General features: G+C 30.8%; 1 protein-coding gene across 2 annotated transcripts in view; it reads left to right on the top strand.

Annotated features, from left to right (window-relative positions):
- Positions 1-20,543, top strand: part of LOC123260024 (zwei Ig domain protein zig-8-like) — a 200,624-nt gene that overhangs the window by 50,285 nt on the left and 129,796 nt on the right. For both annotated transcript variants that reach the window (XM_044720947.1, XM_044720946.1), the window contains one exon: positions 8,923-9,071. In XM_044720947.1, the coding sequence (XP_044576882.1) occupies positions 8,923-9,071 (149 nt within the window). The remainder of the gene's footprint in view (positions 1-8,922; positions 9,072-20,543) is intronic.

The raw sequence follows: 20,543 nt of genomic DNA on the forward strand, positions 1-20,543 counted from the left end.
AAAAGCTACGGAGAAAAGACCCCGAGGATGAATTCCGGCATCCACCTTGCTCACTGTCTTCAGTGCTGTACTAGTAGACTGTACTATAGTTGTCCTTACTAACTCGTGAAAAAAGTCCGGGCATACTGTGTTCATACATTTTCAGTCTACATTCCAACACGAGTCGACAGGTTATCATCGTCTTTGAAACCACATGTTTCTTATTTTATTCATTAACTCTTTTTTGTATTTTTATGTGTATTCATGTATGATAAAATACTTATCAAAGATTTAAAATCACTCTCCCTGAAAATACATCAAAAAGTGTATGTGATACACGATTGAGTGCACAAGCGATTCAATTTTAGTTGTAAGCCCCTAGTCATTTTAGTCGTACGAAGAGTAAGAAGTAAAGAGTGAGTAGCATCCGTTCTATTTCGCTGAAGGCTATGGGGGAATTGAGAAATGAGGAATGAAGTGGTACAGTAGTCGATGAACCAAAGAACTCACAACTGAAAGTTTAGTAGAGATGGAACGCAAAGAGAAGTGAGCGAGAGAGTCAAAAAGCACAACCAAAATCGCTCAATTTATATCTGACTCTTATTGGAATCTCAATCGAATATTTCCGTGGGCGTTTGATTCAATTTAATTCCTTCTTGATTACGCATCCAGGCTTTTGCAATCATAAAGCGGGTATTATATGTGATGTCATACTTATACTTGAGTAAAGACCATTAGTAGTTTGCTTTGAATCAAAAACAGTTGTCGATTTTATAATATGCCTTAAGTATTCATTCTATAATGAGGTGAAAAAAATGGATTGAAAAAAATCTTAATTTTAACTTAAAATCTAAGTAAAAATTCTCACATTTCAAATTATTTATTTTATTCTATAAATATATGTCAAATTTCCATAACATTTGACTTACTGTTGACTTTTTTTTGGCTTAATTAGGATCGATTTAAGACAAAACAAGTCAAAATAAAGTCAGTATCACTTGGTTTTGTATCAGAGTTGGTTTGAGTTAAATTAAGACAAAAAAAGTCAAAATGAAATTAATTTCAACATAGATTTGTGAATTATAAAGTGACAAGCATTGAAAGTCAAATAAGAAATATTGCATAGAATAATTTCTGATATGACCATGATTGTTTAGTTAAAAAAATAATAAATAAATAATCAAGTAACCGACAATTTTTTTACACTGGTATTTGAGTGACGCCTATTTCGTAATAGCCAGATATCAATTATTTCAATCATAGTTGTAATTGATCATGTTACATGTTGAGATGAAGAGAAGAAACACACGCCCCCTAGCTGAAAGAATCATCAGTTATTAGTATAAAATTCTTGATTTCCATAGGACTCAAACACTGAATCTCTTGAATGTCAACATTAAAGGCATTCGCTCTACAATCGAAGCGATTGAAAGAACTTTACCTATTATATTTTATAAACATTTCGTTATTTTCGTTATTAGTCTCCCGTTAAATTTAAGTCAAAAAATGATAAAAATTAATCGAGCAGACGACTAGATTTCTTGACTCGATAACGAGTTGTTTGTTTAAGTCAAAAAAAGTCAATATTAAGATAAAAAAAGTCAAGATCTGAGGTAAAATCGAGACAAATTGACAACTTGAAAGGAAATTAAGTCAAACCAAGTCAAAATTAAGATTTTTTTCGACCCGGATCTTTGAGGAAAATTCATTTTAAAAAATCTAAAAAACAGCTGATCCCATGGGTCATCTATGAAATTTCAGGCTATTTTCAAGCGATTTGTGAAGTTCGAGCTTTACAAGTTTCAAACAATATACGGAAGAAAATTAACGATAAAAATTACCGCAGTAATGACAGTACTTATTAGACATTCCGCAATTTCTGATCTAATTACAATTCTTTCAATATTTATTTACAACTACAATGTAAAGAAATATAGAAAACTACCATTAATTTTTGCTGTACTATATCGGCAATTGAATATAAATGTAAAAACTTGATAGAATGAATTCAACAGTAAATTTTGGAAAAAATTGCTTTCTGTGTTACTTCAACGATGTTCAAAGAAAAAAAATTGTTCATACACTTTGGAGAGGTTTTAATTTCCGAATACATCGAAAAATAGGATTTTTATAGCTCAGAACTTCCGTCATACTTAGCAAATCAAAGATAATATACACGGAGAAAAAAATTTTGTTATAGGAACTCTATAGTAGTTAGTTAGTTGTAAAAAGTTCCAGTAGGTTAATGTATTCTTATAGTAAAAATACCGTTTGGCTCCTGCAACTCTACATCCTTGAGCTCTGAGAGCTAAACGTTATTTACCTCTCACAACTCTGCAGGATCGTTCTGAGACTATAACAAATTTTTGGAAGTCTGCTTAATAATTTTTTTTTACGATTTAGCATTGATAATTTAATAAATACATGCGACAGAATGAATTTATATTGCCAACAATAATTGTATATGACAAATAAGAATAGTATTATAATAGAAATAATATAATAATAGAATTTACATTACAAATAAAAATTATTTGTAAAATAAAAATATGGTCGTCCCAAAATTATCTTATTTTCTTGATTATATCAATAAATATTGGACATAAAATCATTACTGTATATGCCCAAGAAAAAGATAAATAAGCGAAAACAAATTTTATTTTGTGTTAAATGGGGTCTTTTTAATGTATTCCGATAACTTATCACTTATCACAATATATTCAACTAATAAATTAAATTAACAGTCACTGCAAATGAACCTTGAAAAACCATAAATACAAAACTGTTCTAACGAAATTCAATTTGACAAAAAAAAAAACCTATTTCCTTAAATAAATAAATTGGGAACTTAATTGTCCTCATATATTTTTAATAATATGGATCAGTAACAAAATAATTCTGTTTGCCATTTTAGAAGGTTATGAAATATGTCAGCGCACTCCACTACTGCGCAACGTAGAGCACTCCCAACTATACCGTTTGGCTCTGAGAACAATCACGTAGAGAGCTCAACAACATTGAGTTATCAGAACTAAATAACATTTTGTTACTGTAACTCTACAACGAACAGTAAGCCGTGTATAGTTGTGGTAACTCTACAGTTACGTTACCAGATCGAATTTTTTTTTTCCGTGTAATAATATAGGATTCAAGCTTGATGCAATGTCACATCAGCATCTCCTGGTTTCTCCCGTTCGACCTGGTTATGCTCATCATTCGACTGCTTTCGAACTTGATTGCACTCGACTAAGCATTTGATACTTTACTCATCATGTGAGTCCAGGGAACGCGGTCTTTGTACCTGATACTCTATCCTACACGAATAGATGGTATACATATAACACGTGTATGCTGTGGGCAGTGCTTTGAGCTTGTGTTTTCGTTATGTGTGCGATTCTACCCTAAGATAAATTTACTCTATCTCTACCTTGAGTGTTTACATTTTCACTTGTTTACTAGAGCACTTTATTTTTAATACAACCCCATTAAATATTTGAGCTTTATTTAAATGTGTATACTCATTTATACACACGTCGCTTTGTTTGATTGTGTATTTTCTATTATTAAATTAAATATATATTCAACGTAAACTTAATTTTTTTTCATTAGAAATTAGGACCTTTGCTTTTTGTTTTTTATATTAATCATATATTGATATTTGATATGTTTGACATGTTTATCATTTGAAATGATATATTTAACATTTTTCCATCGAAAACACTAGCGGCATATGCTGATGATACTGTAATCAAATGTGCAGGTAAATCCTGGACTGAAGTGGAGGGTAATTTAAATAGATATCTAGATAATATTGGAAACTGGTTACGAGACAATTACTTGTCTCTAAACGTTGAAAAAACAACATACGTAACATTTGGTTGCAATAATAATAGCATTCCTGCTGTTTTTGAGTTATCAATTTACAATAAAAAAATCAAAAGAGTTAACAGTTGTAAATACCTCGGGGTAATCTTTGACTGTCATGCAAGATGGAATAGTCACGTCACAGACCTTATTAAGAAAACTAAATTTTTCTTTTTTTTATTCCACAAATTAAAATGGACTCTTGATAAAAAAATCACTAAAAATAATTTACCACACTTTGTTTGAAAGTATGATAAACTATGGAATAATTGCGCGGGGAGGATGTTATAAAAATGTATCAACTAAATTAGCTAATATACAAAATAAACTGATTGAAATTATTGTTAAAGACAGAAATTATGAGAATCCCATACCAACAGTTAAAGATACTTTTATCATTGAGTCTATCTGTTACCATTATAATACATGCAGAGAGATTTATATAAACTATCAAGACAAAACTAGAGCTAAATCAATAATCCAACCGAAAATTAACAAAAGCATAGCCTTTAAAAACTCATATATGGTTGCGGTAAAAAATTATAATTTACTATCAAACAGCTTTAAATCTTTACACCTTAATAAAAAATTAATAAGAAAAAAAATAATGAATTGGAAGATGGGTAAATATAATGATTTACGTTAATATGAAATGAGTACAATATAGAATGTACTAACTTTTGTGTTACATAATGTACATAGACATGATATCTGCTATTTATATCTTTTATATAATATGTTACAACTACTAAATCCTATAATCTTTCTTTTTCTTCAGCAATTTTTATCTTTAAATATACATTTTTTGCCTTTCTTTTTAAGGTGACAGGACATAATTATAAATGTAATATACTTAAGTTAAAACTAAACCAGGCCTATGCACAGATGATTAATTTTCATCTCTATAGGTACATACTATATATGTGTATTTTGAGTATTATATGTATGTATGTATATATATTATCCTGGCAATAAAATAAAAATAAATAAAAATTATGTGCGCGCTTCTTAATATAGCATGTATTAATATTAAAAATATTTTCGTGTTTTTTATGTATTTGACCAATTACATTACCGATAAATTGGTTACGCATATTAGGTACATTTTATTTCAATTTTATGGTAGAGATTAAAGTTTTAAACTGTATTATTACTTTTTTCATTTTAAAAAAAACAAAAAAAAAAAAAAACAGAAGTAATCGAAAAATATTAATTATCTATTGATATGAATATTAAACACTTTTAATTTAATTGGCATGTTCAAATACTTGTTCGGACAAAATGATTAAACTCTCGATAATATATCTCGGTTTTATTTTTGTGACATTATCTCCCGGAAGTCATTAACATGAATACCTGATTAAAAACGACAATTTAAATTCTCTGGATTTAATTATAATTGAAATTTTATTTCAATAACCCTTGCGCTGTCAAAGCCAAAATTTATAATATTAATTTGTTGAAAAAATTTCGAGTGCCCGATTAATTGAACAGGTCGTAATATTTCAATTATATCGTATAATCCCTTTAATTCAATTGATATTTTAATTAATTTATTGAAGCCAAGTATTTTAAGTATACTTTTCGTTATTTAATTTCGAAAATTTCAATAACTGAAGCATTTCAATTGGATATCCATGCTGAATGAACATGACTGTATTTTAGAATAAAAATATTCTCTTCTCATAAACAAATTTCGATATGGCCATATAAGACCAGATCAAACAATTTTTTCAAAGATTGATTAAAATTAAATTTGCGCATGATAAGGTGTTCTTACCAATATAAATAAAATATAATTACCTTTTAAACCTCCAAAATTTCTGACTGAATTCAACCTTTCATACTTAATTTTTTTCAATTCACTTTGATATAATATAATATAATACTAATATCAAATATCCTTGAATAGAATATGAGCTTCAATATCTGAACATCATCGAAAGTTCAATTGTTAATCGAGACAATAGAACGTCAGTCAAAATTATAAGCCTACGATACTGGAAGTTTTATAATGAAAAGTTATTACGTGTAATATTACTTAATAATAATGAAAACGAGCGTCGAGCTGCCAAAATTTCTCTAATAAATCTTTTGTTTCAACACTGGATTATCAAAGTTTCATTGAGCTCTGAATTATACTCGTTCTTCATCTTTCGGGTAACAGAATCAAGTTTTCGGCTTAGCAAGAGTAGAGCAAACTATTTCATCGAAAGTGCGTAAGTTTCGACATCTCAACCATCACACACTTCTCAACATTAATACTTGTATAATAATACAAGTGCATAAATTAAACTTAAATACATAGCAAGCGTGACACGGCCGATGAATAGAAAACAATGAAGCCGAAACTTTTTGAGAGGCACAATAAGAGCATGAAAAATTTAATATACGAGAGAGCTAAAATTTTTATTATCATTATTTTTTTCTTTATTCTCCTCATTGCGCGTCCGCTCTTACTTTTACTATTACCAAGTAAAGTCTATACAGGTCCGGGCTTTAGGTACAACCTGGAACTGGAAGTCACTGGTACTACGATCCATTAATCTCTCGGCAAGAAAGCACCTTCTGCGGCTCCCAAGTACGAGAGATTGCGCAGCGAATAAATTAAATTGCATAATAATATCATCACCCGGTGTCTTGATGTCTTTTTCGCTCGAAATTTTTATTAATTTATATCTAAAGCTCCAGTGTAACCTTGAATAATATTATTTCATTTCATTACGTTTTATTTCATTTTCTCTGCTTTAAATAGATATTGCGATAAATAAAGAACTTCACATTTTTTTTTTATTAATAATTAACATAAGTAATTTTTTTTATTACTTTTATAGAAAAAATAATTTAGATGATGATATTTTTATTAAATTATCATACAAAGTTTTGATAGTTTCCAAAAATCATTGACTACTAAAAGATATCTCACAGACAAAATATACTATAGTAAAAACATTAATACCAATAAATTATCCAATTAACTAAGAATTTAACGTATTTATATTGAAATTAATAAAATTATACAGTCGTCAGAAAAATTTTTTAATTTTTCGTATAGCTTTCAAATGAATGACATAAAAAATTGATAAGTAAATAAATTGAAAACATTTCTGAATAAATGTCATAAGAATATTATACCAAATGAGTAATTTTAATGACTTTTGACGTACATTTCTTGAGTTTATGAGTTTGTAAACATTATTACTCTAAAAAAATTCAATTTTTGAACCTAACTTATTATTGAACTCTTTTATATGGTTGATTAAAAAAACCTTATTGAAAATCGTAGCTCAATATTGTTTTGTTTGGTCATAATTGATGTATTTTCTACCTATCAAATCGGCAAAATCATTAAAGACAAAGAACTTTGGTTTATCTACCCTCGATAATTTGATGTTTTCACTCCGAAAATGATAAATTAAATCTGAAACCCTGAAATCAATTAAGAAATAGTCTATTTACTGGTATTAAGCTATCAAAATCAATGAAGTAGAACAATAATTAAAGATAATTTTGGTAGAAAAAGCAATATACATATATATTATCGGTAAGATGGGTATAAAAATTGTAGGGCTTACGTGAGATAATAAATAAGAGAATGTCGATAAAAGTGACCGAAAAATGTTTCACGTTCGAACCAGATCACATACACATTTTACTGTTACATGATTTACCGACGATATATTTAACAATTTAACCGTAATATAGAACCCTGATCCTGCAGACCGTTGGAGAGTATAGTGGCTCTCTTAACTCTTAGCTCTCAGTGATATAATATTACTGAAATTAAATTTATATAGGGATGAGAGGGTATGGAACTGAAAAAATAAGTGTGTAAATAAATGGCAGTAGAATGCCGAAGAGATCTGTGTGATAAATCCAGTTATAAATGTAGAGATGCAATGATCCTTGAAAGAGATTGCTTTATTCATTTCTCTTATTTTTTTTTGTTTGCCCGCTCTACTCGGCGTTTGTAAAAAATCATGACGGATAAATGAGGGTAAAATATTGAGGTCTGAAAAATTTACGAGAGTGAAAAAAATACAGACACATTTGTATGTGGCGTGAGTGAGGAGTGCCTGTAGTGGCCGAACAAACCGGCTTGGTATAGTCATTTCACTCGTGAATACGCGCACTGCCGAGGTGGATAGTGGATGGTGGGTCGGACATGCGGTAAACGGGAGGTAGAGGGACCAGAGACAGGGAATGATTTCATTTATGTACATATACATTTATACATCTATACATATAGAATATATAGATATATCAATACAGAAAAAAAAATAAATATAATAGATGAGAAAAAAAGCATGATCAAAAGATGAGGGAGTGGATCCAATCCGAATTTTGGAAAGGGAAGTTCCTGGGAAGGGTTCTACCCTTGTCTTGTTTGGGTTGATGTATTTATTGTGGCTTGTGTTGAACTGATGATAATGTGAGACACTACAACACATCATAACTTCATTTTTTGTGATATCGGTAAATTAATGCTAGCCTGGTTTTTGACTAATGACTGATGACTAATGACAGTTCTGTGGAACTAAACAAGACGAAAACTGGTAGATAAAAAATAAGATAAGTGACCCTCTGTTGGTCACCCTGCTAGTTTATTTGTTCTGTATGAAGCTTTGGTAAAAAAATTGATACCAAAGTGAACCGTGAGCAGTAAACATCTAGCTTAGAGATAGAGAAAAGAAAAATTGATTTGTCAAATTTTGGTTTGATGGTTTAGTTTGGAAAGATGAAGAACAAGCGAATTATTTTTGAAGATGTCATGTCTTTATTATTTGTGATATTTTTATTATTATTATTTTCTTTTTTTTTTGTTGATGACGAATTTCACTCGTAAGAAAATTTTCTATGGCTGCATATGGTATAATCTGGTCATATATGGCCCTATTGAGAATATAAAAATCGTCACATGATATTCAATAAATTGTTCAATTCATTTTAATTCAAAAAGATAAAAAATTTTTGAGTTAAGACTCATAAAAATATTTCAAACTTAAAAATTAACTTCTATAATCTTTATCAATATAAAACCAATTTACTGAAAATGATGAAAAATGATTTTTTAACCAGGCCTGCTGTTCCGAGATCACCGAACAAACGAGCACAATTCCCTTAACGACTGGCCGTACTTTGAAGAAAACGTACCCCGGAACGTAACAACGGCGATCAGTCAAACAGCCTTTCTGCACTGCAGAGTTCATCAGCGCGGTGACAAAGAGGTGAGTCCAATGTATAATAATAATAATAATATAAATCTGTAATCATCTATATTCCTTTTTTTGATCTACTGAAGCTTTTACGGCTCACTTAATAGCGAGAGAGTAAACAGACTCAGCCATCAGCCCGTATCTCGTCGATAATTCTCGAGCTTTAGCTCCTCGAACCCGGATCAATGACACGGCCGTTCCACCGATGAATCAGCCCTCATACCCTCCTCTTCTTCATTTCCAACGCCCTTACCTTTACCAACACCCACCGGATTTTCCGATCCATGCCTTTCACCCTTTCACTCATACCTTTGCTGCCATTACCCTTACCAGCACCATTTTCATCAGCATCAGCTCCATCATTAAAACCATAATCTTAATCATAATTAGCTTCACCGCTCGACACATAATCTTGCCTACTTCTCCCTGTTTAAGTTGAAATTCACATGCGTTGAAACTTGTGAACCCGAGTAACGATTCTGCTTTAATGAGATCCGATTTCAAGCACTCTCAACACCTACTTATTCTTTTTGATTCGCAGCGTGTTCCTATTACGCGATTTCCAATAAAAATAATGTAATGTAATGTAATCACCAGTTTTATTTTAAATAGCAAAAGGAAAAATGTTTTAGTTTTTCCAGCGTAAAGTAATAGGTCTTTTAATTACTTCTCCAAGAAAAGTTTTTAATTTTTAGACTTCGAGGGTAAGTAGGCGATAATCTCCATTTGAGGTTACAGTTTAACATGTGATGCTAAGTATGGCTGCAGACTAATTCAAGTTGAAATACTTGTGAATAAATTACAAGCATAATTTCGGGTGTAGACTCGACGTCGAGTGCGACGGTATCCTCAATCCCTTTGTACTTGCTTGTGTTTAATTTCCGATGACCTAGTTGCTATGTAAATGTGAGTTTGCTTATAGTTAACGTACAAAACCTACGTGTCATCATTTTCATTTTACTCAACTTTTCGACTATTATTATTTTTATTACTGTCGTTATTTATATAAAATTGCAGGTACCAAGTGACTTCAATAATTTACATTTTTTGACTATAAACTTTATTATAATCTAGCGATAGTTTATGACCAAAAATTTTTAATTGTTCTGATAATGCCCGAAAAGTTTCTACTTATTATCAACTGTTGTATTATTTCCGTGAAAAAATTTTCTGATATGGCCATATGTGTCCTGTTGTGGCCATATTTGGTCTTATATAATAATTGATCATATCAAGCCACATATTAGGTTTGATATGCCCTGATATCACTTAAAAAAGTTCAAATCAGATTTAATACGGTCATTAAGGCTATGCATAATTTTTTGACAAGATTTAGTGTTAAAAATCTCCGACAGAGGTCATATAATTGATGGATCGTCTCGTTACAGAAAAGTTAAGTTTGAGGTATTAAATTCTATAATAAACATCATTTTTTTACTTTCCTAAGGAGCTTACACAGTAAAAAATTTTGCGTCATTGCGTCAAAAAATTTTTATTAAATACTTAACACGTTTTTGTGTTGATTTAACAAAATAAATGTTAAATTTACACATAAATGTGTTAAATATTTAACACAAAAATTTTTAACCCTAAGTTTTTTGATGCAATGACGCAAATTTTTTACTGTGTATCTGACATTGGTTTTTTCGTTAAATCAATTACTAAACCAATTTTTCTTATTATTATAACACAAATCAGAACATATATGATCACAACGAAAAATGTTTTTCAAGAGTTACTAATATATTTTTCAAGAAACTTGAAATTTTTTAAGTCGTTCCTACGAATTCTGAGTTTTGAAGTAAAAATAAATAGTGAATAGTGTTAGATTGCTGGGTATTAAACATAACCATCAAACAAGTCGCTAAATCAATAGGTCCACAACCATTCGAATCGTGAAAAGACACTAACGCATTGGAGCATTCTGTCAATAATCTAATAGATAGACGCAGTGGCTCTGTGTATTCATTTTCTAGCAGTGTTTACAGTGAAGGTTGCTTGCACGCTGCGGTTGTTCTTGTTGGGAATCCTCGTATCCTGAATTCCTTTAACGAATTCAAGTTTACATGAGCTGATGCTACTGATGTTGCTTTCAATCGGGTCAAGTTCCGAGGTTCTATTGCTTCCCCTTCTCCCACTCCGGATATCAATTAAACGAGCTTCCATCCTGTAATCGATGACCTGCATTATCAGAAACTTCACTATTTATCGAGTTTGCACTCTCGAGTGGAATTTCGATAATTAACTTTTATCAACTTAATATTTTTGCGCGTTAGTTTTTATTTTGTTAATCTCAATTTTTGTAAAATTATAAAATTATACAGGAGTAGAATATAATGCGTGTTATACAATCACATACAAGTGTAGGGTACAGTACACTGATATAAGTGTCGGATAAGTGTAGTCGGCTTAGAGAGTGAGGTCCACCACTTAACTGGTAGGGTGATACTGAGAGGAGACACATTCACCGGGTTTACTAAGCAGAGAGCAGAGAGTAGGAAACTCGGTTATGTGTTTACCAAGATACTATCTTGTGCAAGAGACTGCTGCAGAATATCCAATCAAAGAGAGAGAAGATAACCAGTTATATATCCATGTCTTTATGTTTGTTTGTATGTATGAATATATATTATATAGATATACGTATAAATGTGAGTGTATTGATATGCGAGGCTCGTGTTAGATGATCCATTGGGATACGGGGCGCGATGCAACTATAATCAGTTCAATATGGAATATTTTTTCTACGGGGAATAAAAAGCTTAGGGTTCATCGAATTTCATAACACGTTTTGTAAGTTTGTTTAATAAATATTATCGATAAAACACTATTATTGATGGCAGTAAAAATTTACGTTTTTCAAATGATTCAAAGCTTTTTTAAATAAAATAGTATTATTTTTGCATGCGGAAATTTTAATCTGATATATTTTAATCGGGAATTATTTGATGTTTGTTGAATGAATTTATTTAATCATCTTTCAGTAATTTTTAATATTTAAGCCGTATTCATCGAATAATCCATCAATTGGTAATCTCCGTAAAAAAAGAAAAAATCACTCTTTATTAATGTGAAGTATCCTTAACAGAAAAATGAATTTAAAAAAAAATCGGTCTATTTAAATATAAATCTACTAGCTGTTACTCGCCCGCTCCGCTGGGCGCTTTATAGAATTGCATTTTTAGATCTAGACTTGAAATTTAATTAGAGTATTGTTTTGACTTGCACAAATTCCAAATTCTACCGAATTGGCATGTACCTTTTATCCATGTAACTATTCTAGATAATAATATTTATTGTAACTTTCAATGTGCAATCATTATAACATTCCCGTGTCTTTCTTACAAAAATGAATAATAATTGATATGAAAAAAAAAAAAAATTTGTAATTAGCATTGAAAGTTTTAGTTAAAGAAATTGCAGATCTCATAAGTGAAGAAATCTGCCTAGTATATAAACATAACCAATAGAATTAGAAAATTTATTTTAAACAAATGACAATCGAAGATAATAAATTGAGTTACAATAAAAATTCATTATTTCTAAGTCAAAAAAATTATAGGTTCCGGATAAGTAATCACCAACAAATCATATACTAAAACCTTCTCCGAAGCACTCTGCATCTTATGGTATAAGTATTATTTCGATCAGTTCAGTAGTTTTCGCAATATAACCGGACAAAAAAACCGGTTCTCCATTTATTAGTATAGATGTAGAGCTAAAGAGAAAGATTTTTTTTTCTTATACAAATGTTGGCAATACGAATATGACGTACATAGGTGGCACGCCGGTAACCGCGCGAAATTTAAAACTGAGTAGCGGGCTCTAGTTGATAATATTGCTAAAAAAAAAGAGCATACTGTCTCATTTAGTGATAATGAATGAAGAAAAGCGGAAAATATAATAATTACAGTAAAATTAAATGGAAAATGATTAAAAAGGAAGGAAACTCAAAAGACAGGAATTTTCCGAGCGAGCAGCTAGAAGCGGTGAGAGAAAGGGTCCCTGTCCAAACCCTTCAACGTTCCTTTGAGCCACTTTAATTCTCTTTAACCAAGCAGCATGCATATTCTATCAGGCACCTAACCCAAAACCACAGCCGGAGCGCAGTCAGCCACCCACTGCCATACTACACTGTGCCATAGAGTACAGAGTAGTGTGTATAGCCCTCTCAAACTCAATGTTCCTTCTCATTCAAAAGGTTTCATCACTCTTCACTGGCCCGGCAACCTCATATTTGTTTTTCTGTACTTCCGATTTTTTTAGTGTCCTATTTTTTGTCTTGCTTCCCATTAACTATTATACGTGCTTGCAAAACGCTCGGTGGTTCTTTTTACGCCAAAATTCTCCCTGTGAAACCGCAGCTACTTTTCGGGAAAAATTATTATAATTGTTTGTTTTAGATATAACAATATATTTTTGTTTATGAATAGGTAATTTTTGTATCATTTGTAGTCAAAATTTATAATTATTGTGAATTTTTGTTGTGTAAGTTTTTTTTTTGTTTTGCAACTATAATTATCGCAAAAAATTCAACAACATTTAGAGAGAAAATATTTTCCTAATTAAAAGCTTTATCGATATGTAAATGAAAAATAATAATTATACTTTTTAATAAGGGCTTTAGTCAATGTGGACATACAGATGTTTGTTTAAAAAATGAGTTATGAAATTTTTGATGACGAAAAACTTTAGACCATAGTGAAATATTTTACTAATATGTTTTTTTTTTTTTTTTTTTTGTAATTAGCTTGATTTATTTGAAAATTTATCAATTTCGATTGGTCTTATGTTGCAGTTAGAGCGAATTTTGGCATATTTGACAATTTAACGGGAATTATTATAAATTATACGCACATAAGCAATTAAACATATATGTACATTGTAGATAGGATAAATAGAATGAGATGAAAGTGTGGGTTGAAATTTAGCATGCATGGAGAATCAGGTGATTGTATTGTGGGGTTCTACGAAATGGGCGATTAATGTCGTCAAAACGATTGATTTCCGCTATTAGTTAAAGGCGCCTGTAGATCGAAAAGCAATTGCACAATAGCCGCAAATTGTCGAGGTTATATTGCAACTGTGGTATCGCTGATCAATTCTTTGGTTATATTGTCTCTTTTGCGCTCGTTAACGGAGAGCGAGAACAAAACAGCGGCCCTTGTGATTGTTAAATCATACGTGATAGAATATCTGTCTATTAACTGTTAACAGATTGCTATTTATAACTCAATTCACTACACTATTGCAGTATAATCCGGTAAACTACGCTAAAACAATACTATTTTATGAATTACGGTTATTAAAATATTAACAACTGATCAATATTCACCGCCCGATGACATTCACGACAGTGTGCTATTCATAGACTATTACCTCGCATATACATAAATAACTTTATTGGAACAGAATCGGGAACTGAATTAATTTTATTTGCGATATTGTTTTCCCTGTTTACTTTTTTGTTGGCTTGTGATTAATCAATTGCTCGAAACAGCCGACCGCAGTCAGAACGTGAGGGAAAGTTTTAGTAGTTTGAGTCTAGTTGGTGTTACTACTGACGGTTGAGTCGTCTAAATTCAGGATCCGCATAACCGCGGATACTGGGCTGCAAGCAATTATTTTACCAGATAAAAGGAGTCGATGGGGCTTGAGGTGGCAAGTAGGAAACTGATGTATTCAGCCAGATTATACGCTTTGAGCGTTACTCACGATGTTGCTTAAATTAGTTAATTTGGCTGACAGAATCACCTAAACTTGGAGAATCAGTGGAGCCAGAGTTTAAGAGCGGATTTTCCAAACGATCAAGAGATTGTTTCGAAAATTTAAAAGGAATTATAAAGGCTACATGGGTTGAAGAGAATTTATACTTTGGCAGTCAGGTAGCGACAGCGAGTCGCTAGTTCACAAGTAATCGATTAATTGATACAATGAGAGTGAGTACAATGTCTGGTGAAGGATTTGAGGAATTAAAAAATCACAAGTCTGATCTGTTTTTGCTCGAGTTGTTCTGCTCCCAAATTAGTTTGTCTATTTCTGAGCTCTTGAAATATTGACAGGAATAAATGAAGATCGAAGCATGTAAAAATGTCAGATGTGATCATCAGAGTGGATAGATTTGTCTAAAATTTGTACCTTAAATTCCGGTATTCGAGTACAAAATTTATTTAGTCTTTTTACTTTTGTATCATAGCGACAGCAAATACTGGAGATATGCACTGTAAATCCAAGTGTTTTAACAAAACACACATAAAATGTTTTGTTTCTATCTTAAAGCATTGTAGTCACTTTTAAAACACTTCCATGTGTTTTAATTTCCCATGTTAAATGCCCATTTGTAGTCACTTTTAAAACACTTCGATTTACAGTGTGTGATGAGAAAATTTAGCGGTCTTTTTAATCCCCTCAGCAATGCGATGTACGTTTTAGTTTAATAACACTCAAATGATTCAGATATTGAAGCAGTGGTATCGATATTTAATATCGCAATCATTATTTCGAGTTCTGTAAATTTTATTAAAAAACAATTTCTCGTTTTCGAACAAACTTTTTTTTTGTTATTCATCGGACCTTCAAGTTTGTCTACTACTAAGCTCCTGCAATATTAATGGAAATAAATAAAGATCAAAAGCATGGTAAAATCTAAAAGTGGAGATGAGAGTGGATAAATTTGTCAAAATTTTTCGCCAACTCAACTTGTTGTACAACAGTACAATGACAGACACCTTGGCTCAATCATTCTTCAAATAAACCTGTTAAAATTCACCCACAAGCAATCACGAATGAAATTAACAGTAAAAAATGAATGAATCCAATTTATTTTTTGTACTTTCAATAAAACGTTCCCTCAGCCAAATCATATTCAACGAATAAATCACAAAACCGATCGCGGGAGTTAATTATCCGTAAAAAAAGTAATAAGAGCCATGAGTCAAATCACAATAAATCCATTACGGTTCAAAAAATCAGAAATTTCCCAGATCTATCCCTCACGTAAATGATTCCTATTTATATCTTCATTCATATATACCTTTAATAAAACCAGGGAATTTATTTTAAAATAACAAAATACGGAGAAACGGAATCTAAAAAGAGAAATAAACTCGCAAAATGAAGAAAATAAAATTTTTGAATAAATTGGATCGCACCGTCTTGCCACGTGTCCTCGTTACTAAGCAGTTTTACTACAGCAATTCGATTAAATTCCCTGTTGGTTGTGTATATACGATATTGTATCTCTATACCTATATATCTATACATATATATGTATACTCCTGGTATGTTTTGTACTTTGAACGAACGAATGACAAGCAATCGCGGCTATTCCCAAGGAAATGACCCAGGGAAATGAAGGGTGGCTTCCGTTTTTTTCCGCATCATTCCATAAAATCAATCTTTTGTGCTCTGATTTTGTTATTTTTCCATCATTTGCAGGATTAATTCCAACATTTTCACCCGATGTGGTTTACAAAACATGCCTTTGAGTATCTAATCAAATTGATCGATCGGTTTCCAAAAATACACATAAATAACATCCAGGAACGGTGAATTTTCAAGCCCGGCGAAAAAAGGAGCTTCTCTTCGACAAGAAACTCAATAAATAAAAACTTTTTTTGTCCGCCTTACTGTCTAGCTGTTGTTGTTGTTGTTGTTATTATTATTATTACTATTATTATTGTTATTGTTTTTGTTGTTTTGGAACCGTAAGAATGTGGAATCTTTTTCAGTCCTCAACGCGCTTACTTACTTTTTTTTCGAAAGCTCTTCTCACAGCACACTAGAAAACGGAGGGTGAGCGAGAAGTTGATTCCCGTGAGCTGCTTTAGCGTTTAGTTCGCCACTTCAAAAACTCTGATCGTCTTTCGGTGTAAATTTATCGGTACGTTGTTGTTAGTTTCTCTCACCAACGAAAAATGAGAAACCTTGGTGGCTGAAGAGAAGGAACACTGCCGATAAAATACCTCACAAATAAAACAAAACAAAGAAGAAACAAAAAGGTTTATAATTCAAGCGAAAAGGGCTTGAAGAGGTTTGTGGGCCAGCTTTCAATGCAATTTCGCGGTTTTCACTGAAATTTAAAGTGGTTCCGTAAAAGCTACCCAATGCTCAAATTTATGTACCCGCGATTACGTTAATGTTTTGGTGGTAGTCGCGTTTTAGCTCTTCAAAAACCTTTACATGACCTTTATAATCCACTAATGATTATGATAACGATAATAATAATTATTATTATCAACATTATAGTGATTGTTACTACGCTTCCTATGTAGCCTTAGAAAAATAATACCATTATTTATAATTGCATAACGGGTTTTGAAAATCGATCAATGTTTCAGTGTTTGCTCTATATATTTATGAGAGTGCTTCGTAGAAATTTAATTCTCACTGAGGTCAGATTACGCTGATAGGAGGATTTGTTAGGGCGTAATCAATTCTTTTAAGAGTTTCCTTTATTGTTGTTCATCGAAAACATTAATTAAAATTGCTTCAATCATTTGTAATTATTTAAAAATTATTTTTAACATTAATAAAGCCTCTTTATATTTGAATGAATGTATTTTTTCTAATAAATGAGATTTATTTAAATCCGTTGAAAAATTTTCCATTGATAAAAAATTAACTTGATTCAACACAGAAAAATCTAAAAATAAAACAAAAACAGTTTGAAGAGTTTCACTCTTTTTAATAAGATAGAGACATTATTAAATTAAGTTAAATTTTAGATAAAGAAAAATTTCTTAGATCAAAAATTTTTTAATTAATTCAAGTAATTCTTTAAAATGTTTCCGTGATAAATTTTTTTTTTTTTTTTAAATAAAGTTAGTTTCTTTATCAACTTGGGAAATAATTTTTTAATTTAAAAAAATTTTTTAATTCTGAAAAATCGTACTTTATGTGTTAAAAACTAAACAAGGATCTTTTTTTCAAATTATCACCAATAAAAACAAAATTTCAAACATAAACAGTATAAAGACAATCACAAACTGAATGATGAGTTTAAATAAACATTGAATATAATTATCAAAGTTTGTGATTTATTCATTGTACTGTCGAGTTTTTGTCAGCTAAATTATTCCATCACGAAGCCTTGCGTTAACGCTCAGCATTAATTATTCCTGAGCTAATGAGAGCAGTTTCATCTCTCTCATCTCTCGACCCACACCGACGAGCCGAGTGGAAAAAGACCAGTCAAATTCCGAAGCATATTCCGCTCGACGTTTTAACTCTCTGTTATCATTTTTTTAGTCTCGTTGTTTTTCTGGTTTTTGTTCTGTTCTATTTCGAGAGACGGGAGTAGTTGAGTCACGTTTGAAACGGTCCCTTGCCGAGAATCTTTTTCAACGTTTCAGTAATTGCCGCGTGAAAATTGTCACCAGTGTCTTTTACTTCTCTGTGATGTCGTAAGTCGCTTAAGTATTGTGCATTAATATTTCGTCAGCTGATGTACGGACTGGCTTAACATTCTGCTTCCACAAACTTGAATTTTCTGTTCAAAATTTTTTGAGCGAAAATTGAGGAAGGAAAAAATTGTTACTTGTGAAAAAATTATATTATATGGCCTAATCTGCTCATATTAGGTTATATGATAGAATAATAAAATAATTTACTATAGTTTTTATTTTTTATTAAAATTTATACGTCAATTAACATTTCTTGCTAAACAAATTGAACGAATAATTATTCTAGCACTAAATTACTTGAATACCGTTGTTAGATAGGCTCCTTTAGAGCTAAAAAAAATTTTTTTTTTTAAGTTTTTAAATCTCTGTATTAACAGTTTTCATTTTTCACAATATTTATAATTTTACATTATACAAATTCAATAAAATGTAATTATTTCATAATTTCGTACTTTGGCTCAACTATTTCAGATTATGTTTTGTATAAATATTTTGATATTTTCATGTTTTGATTCTGTTGAACTTAATTAGCTAAAAAATTTATGGAAAAAACTTAATTCAATATTATAATCAGTAAAAAAATTATTTTCATCTTGAAACTTAAAACCTCAAACTTAAATTTCTTAGAGCGAGAGAGTTTAGCAATCATGCACCCTCTGTAGGAGATTTTCAACACTACTTTTGGTCAAAAAATTATGTATGGAAGTATATAAAAAATATTATGTAAGGTCATATCAAGCCATATTAGATCATTTTTCCACACGAAAAAAGTTCAAGATACTAAATATGAAGATCTAGTGAGCAGCTAAACGGTTTACCATTTTGTAAAACGTCAAGGATGAATTTAATATTTGAACTAACGAAGCAAGCCAATTAAGAAAATTTTCTAAAGCACGAATTTCCGGGGTTCCTCTTAAGTTAGGTGCTTAAGGTTTACTCAACTAAGTGCTGAGAGTTAAGATTTACGAATAAGTTTATGTATGTTATATTCACTGGTACACCGTTCGGAAACGTACTAGCGTCATTGCTGTCAGTTAATTTTCTGAATAGCTACCGATGACAACAATGCTGCTACACATGAAAAATTTATTAAAAATTAGCTGTTTATACACGCCCATATGAGAAGAGAAGAGCTCGTAACAGCAGTATAAACACAAGCAGCTAATTATTACACAATCAGTCAGAGAAATCGTGCATGAGGTTTCTGATGACGGCTGCGTCTTTCATATGGCAATATATCTCATTGGTTATTCACTAGGACAGCTTTTGGGTACATCTGCTGCTAGAGTAGTAAACATACGTGGCTCGCATAATCTAACTTTGCATACGTTAGAATGACGTATTCTCAAACAGCATATTGCTCAGAATATTTATGCGTTTTGTGTAAGTCAATACATGCATTAAAGAAAGCTTATACAAAAAAAATACTCTTTTTTTTTTTTTTTTTTTTTTTTCAAAGCTTGTGTTAATTTTTTATGAAAATTTAAATTTAGCATTTTGTATGACATTGATTCATATTTTTATGCGACGCTTTATTCATCAGACATTTCACCAATTTTTAGTTTTTTCTTTTAAATGAATTGATGCAAAAAGATTAAGCTGACAGTTCTTTAAAAATTCTACACACTGATTTTTTAAAAAAATTTTCTTACAATGATTTTTTCGTTAAAAATTTTTTTTTTAATTCGTCAAAATAAAACCAATGGAACAAAAATAATTTCTAAAGAAAAATTCTGGACAATACAGTCTTCAAGTTCATGATCATCTCTCGGGAAAAATAGAACGTAAAAATGTAAGAATTCTGAAGAATTCATCAACTTTCAAAACTTCCAGCTAAGAAAAGTTAAGTAAAGTATTCAATTAATTCAATGTTTTGTTTTTCTTTACTATCTTTCTTACATAAAATATTGATTATATGTTGGATATCAAATTTTATTTTTATTTTTGCATCGGCAACATTTTCATAAAAAATAAAATTTTTGTTAATGGTTTTTAAACTGAAACTCAATTTTTTTCGTTAACAATCCCATTTTCCGGATTTTCTATTTAACTATATACTTTATATCAGTACTGGTAGGTA

Source organism: Cotesia glomerata, linkage group LG2, assembly GCF_020080835.1.
Source record: "Cotesia glomerata isolate CgM1 linkage group LG2, MPM_Cglom_v2.3, whole genome shotgun sequence".
In the NCBI taxonomy this organism is placed as follows: domain Eukaryota; kingdom Metazoa; phylum Arthropoda; class Insecta; order Hymenoptera; family Braconidae; genus Cotesia; species Cotesia glomerata.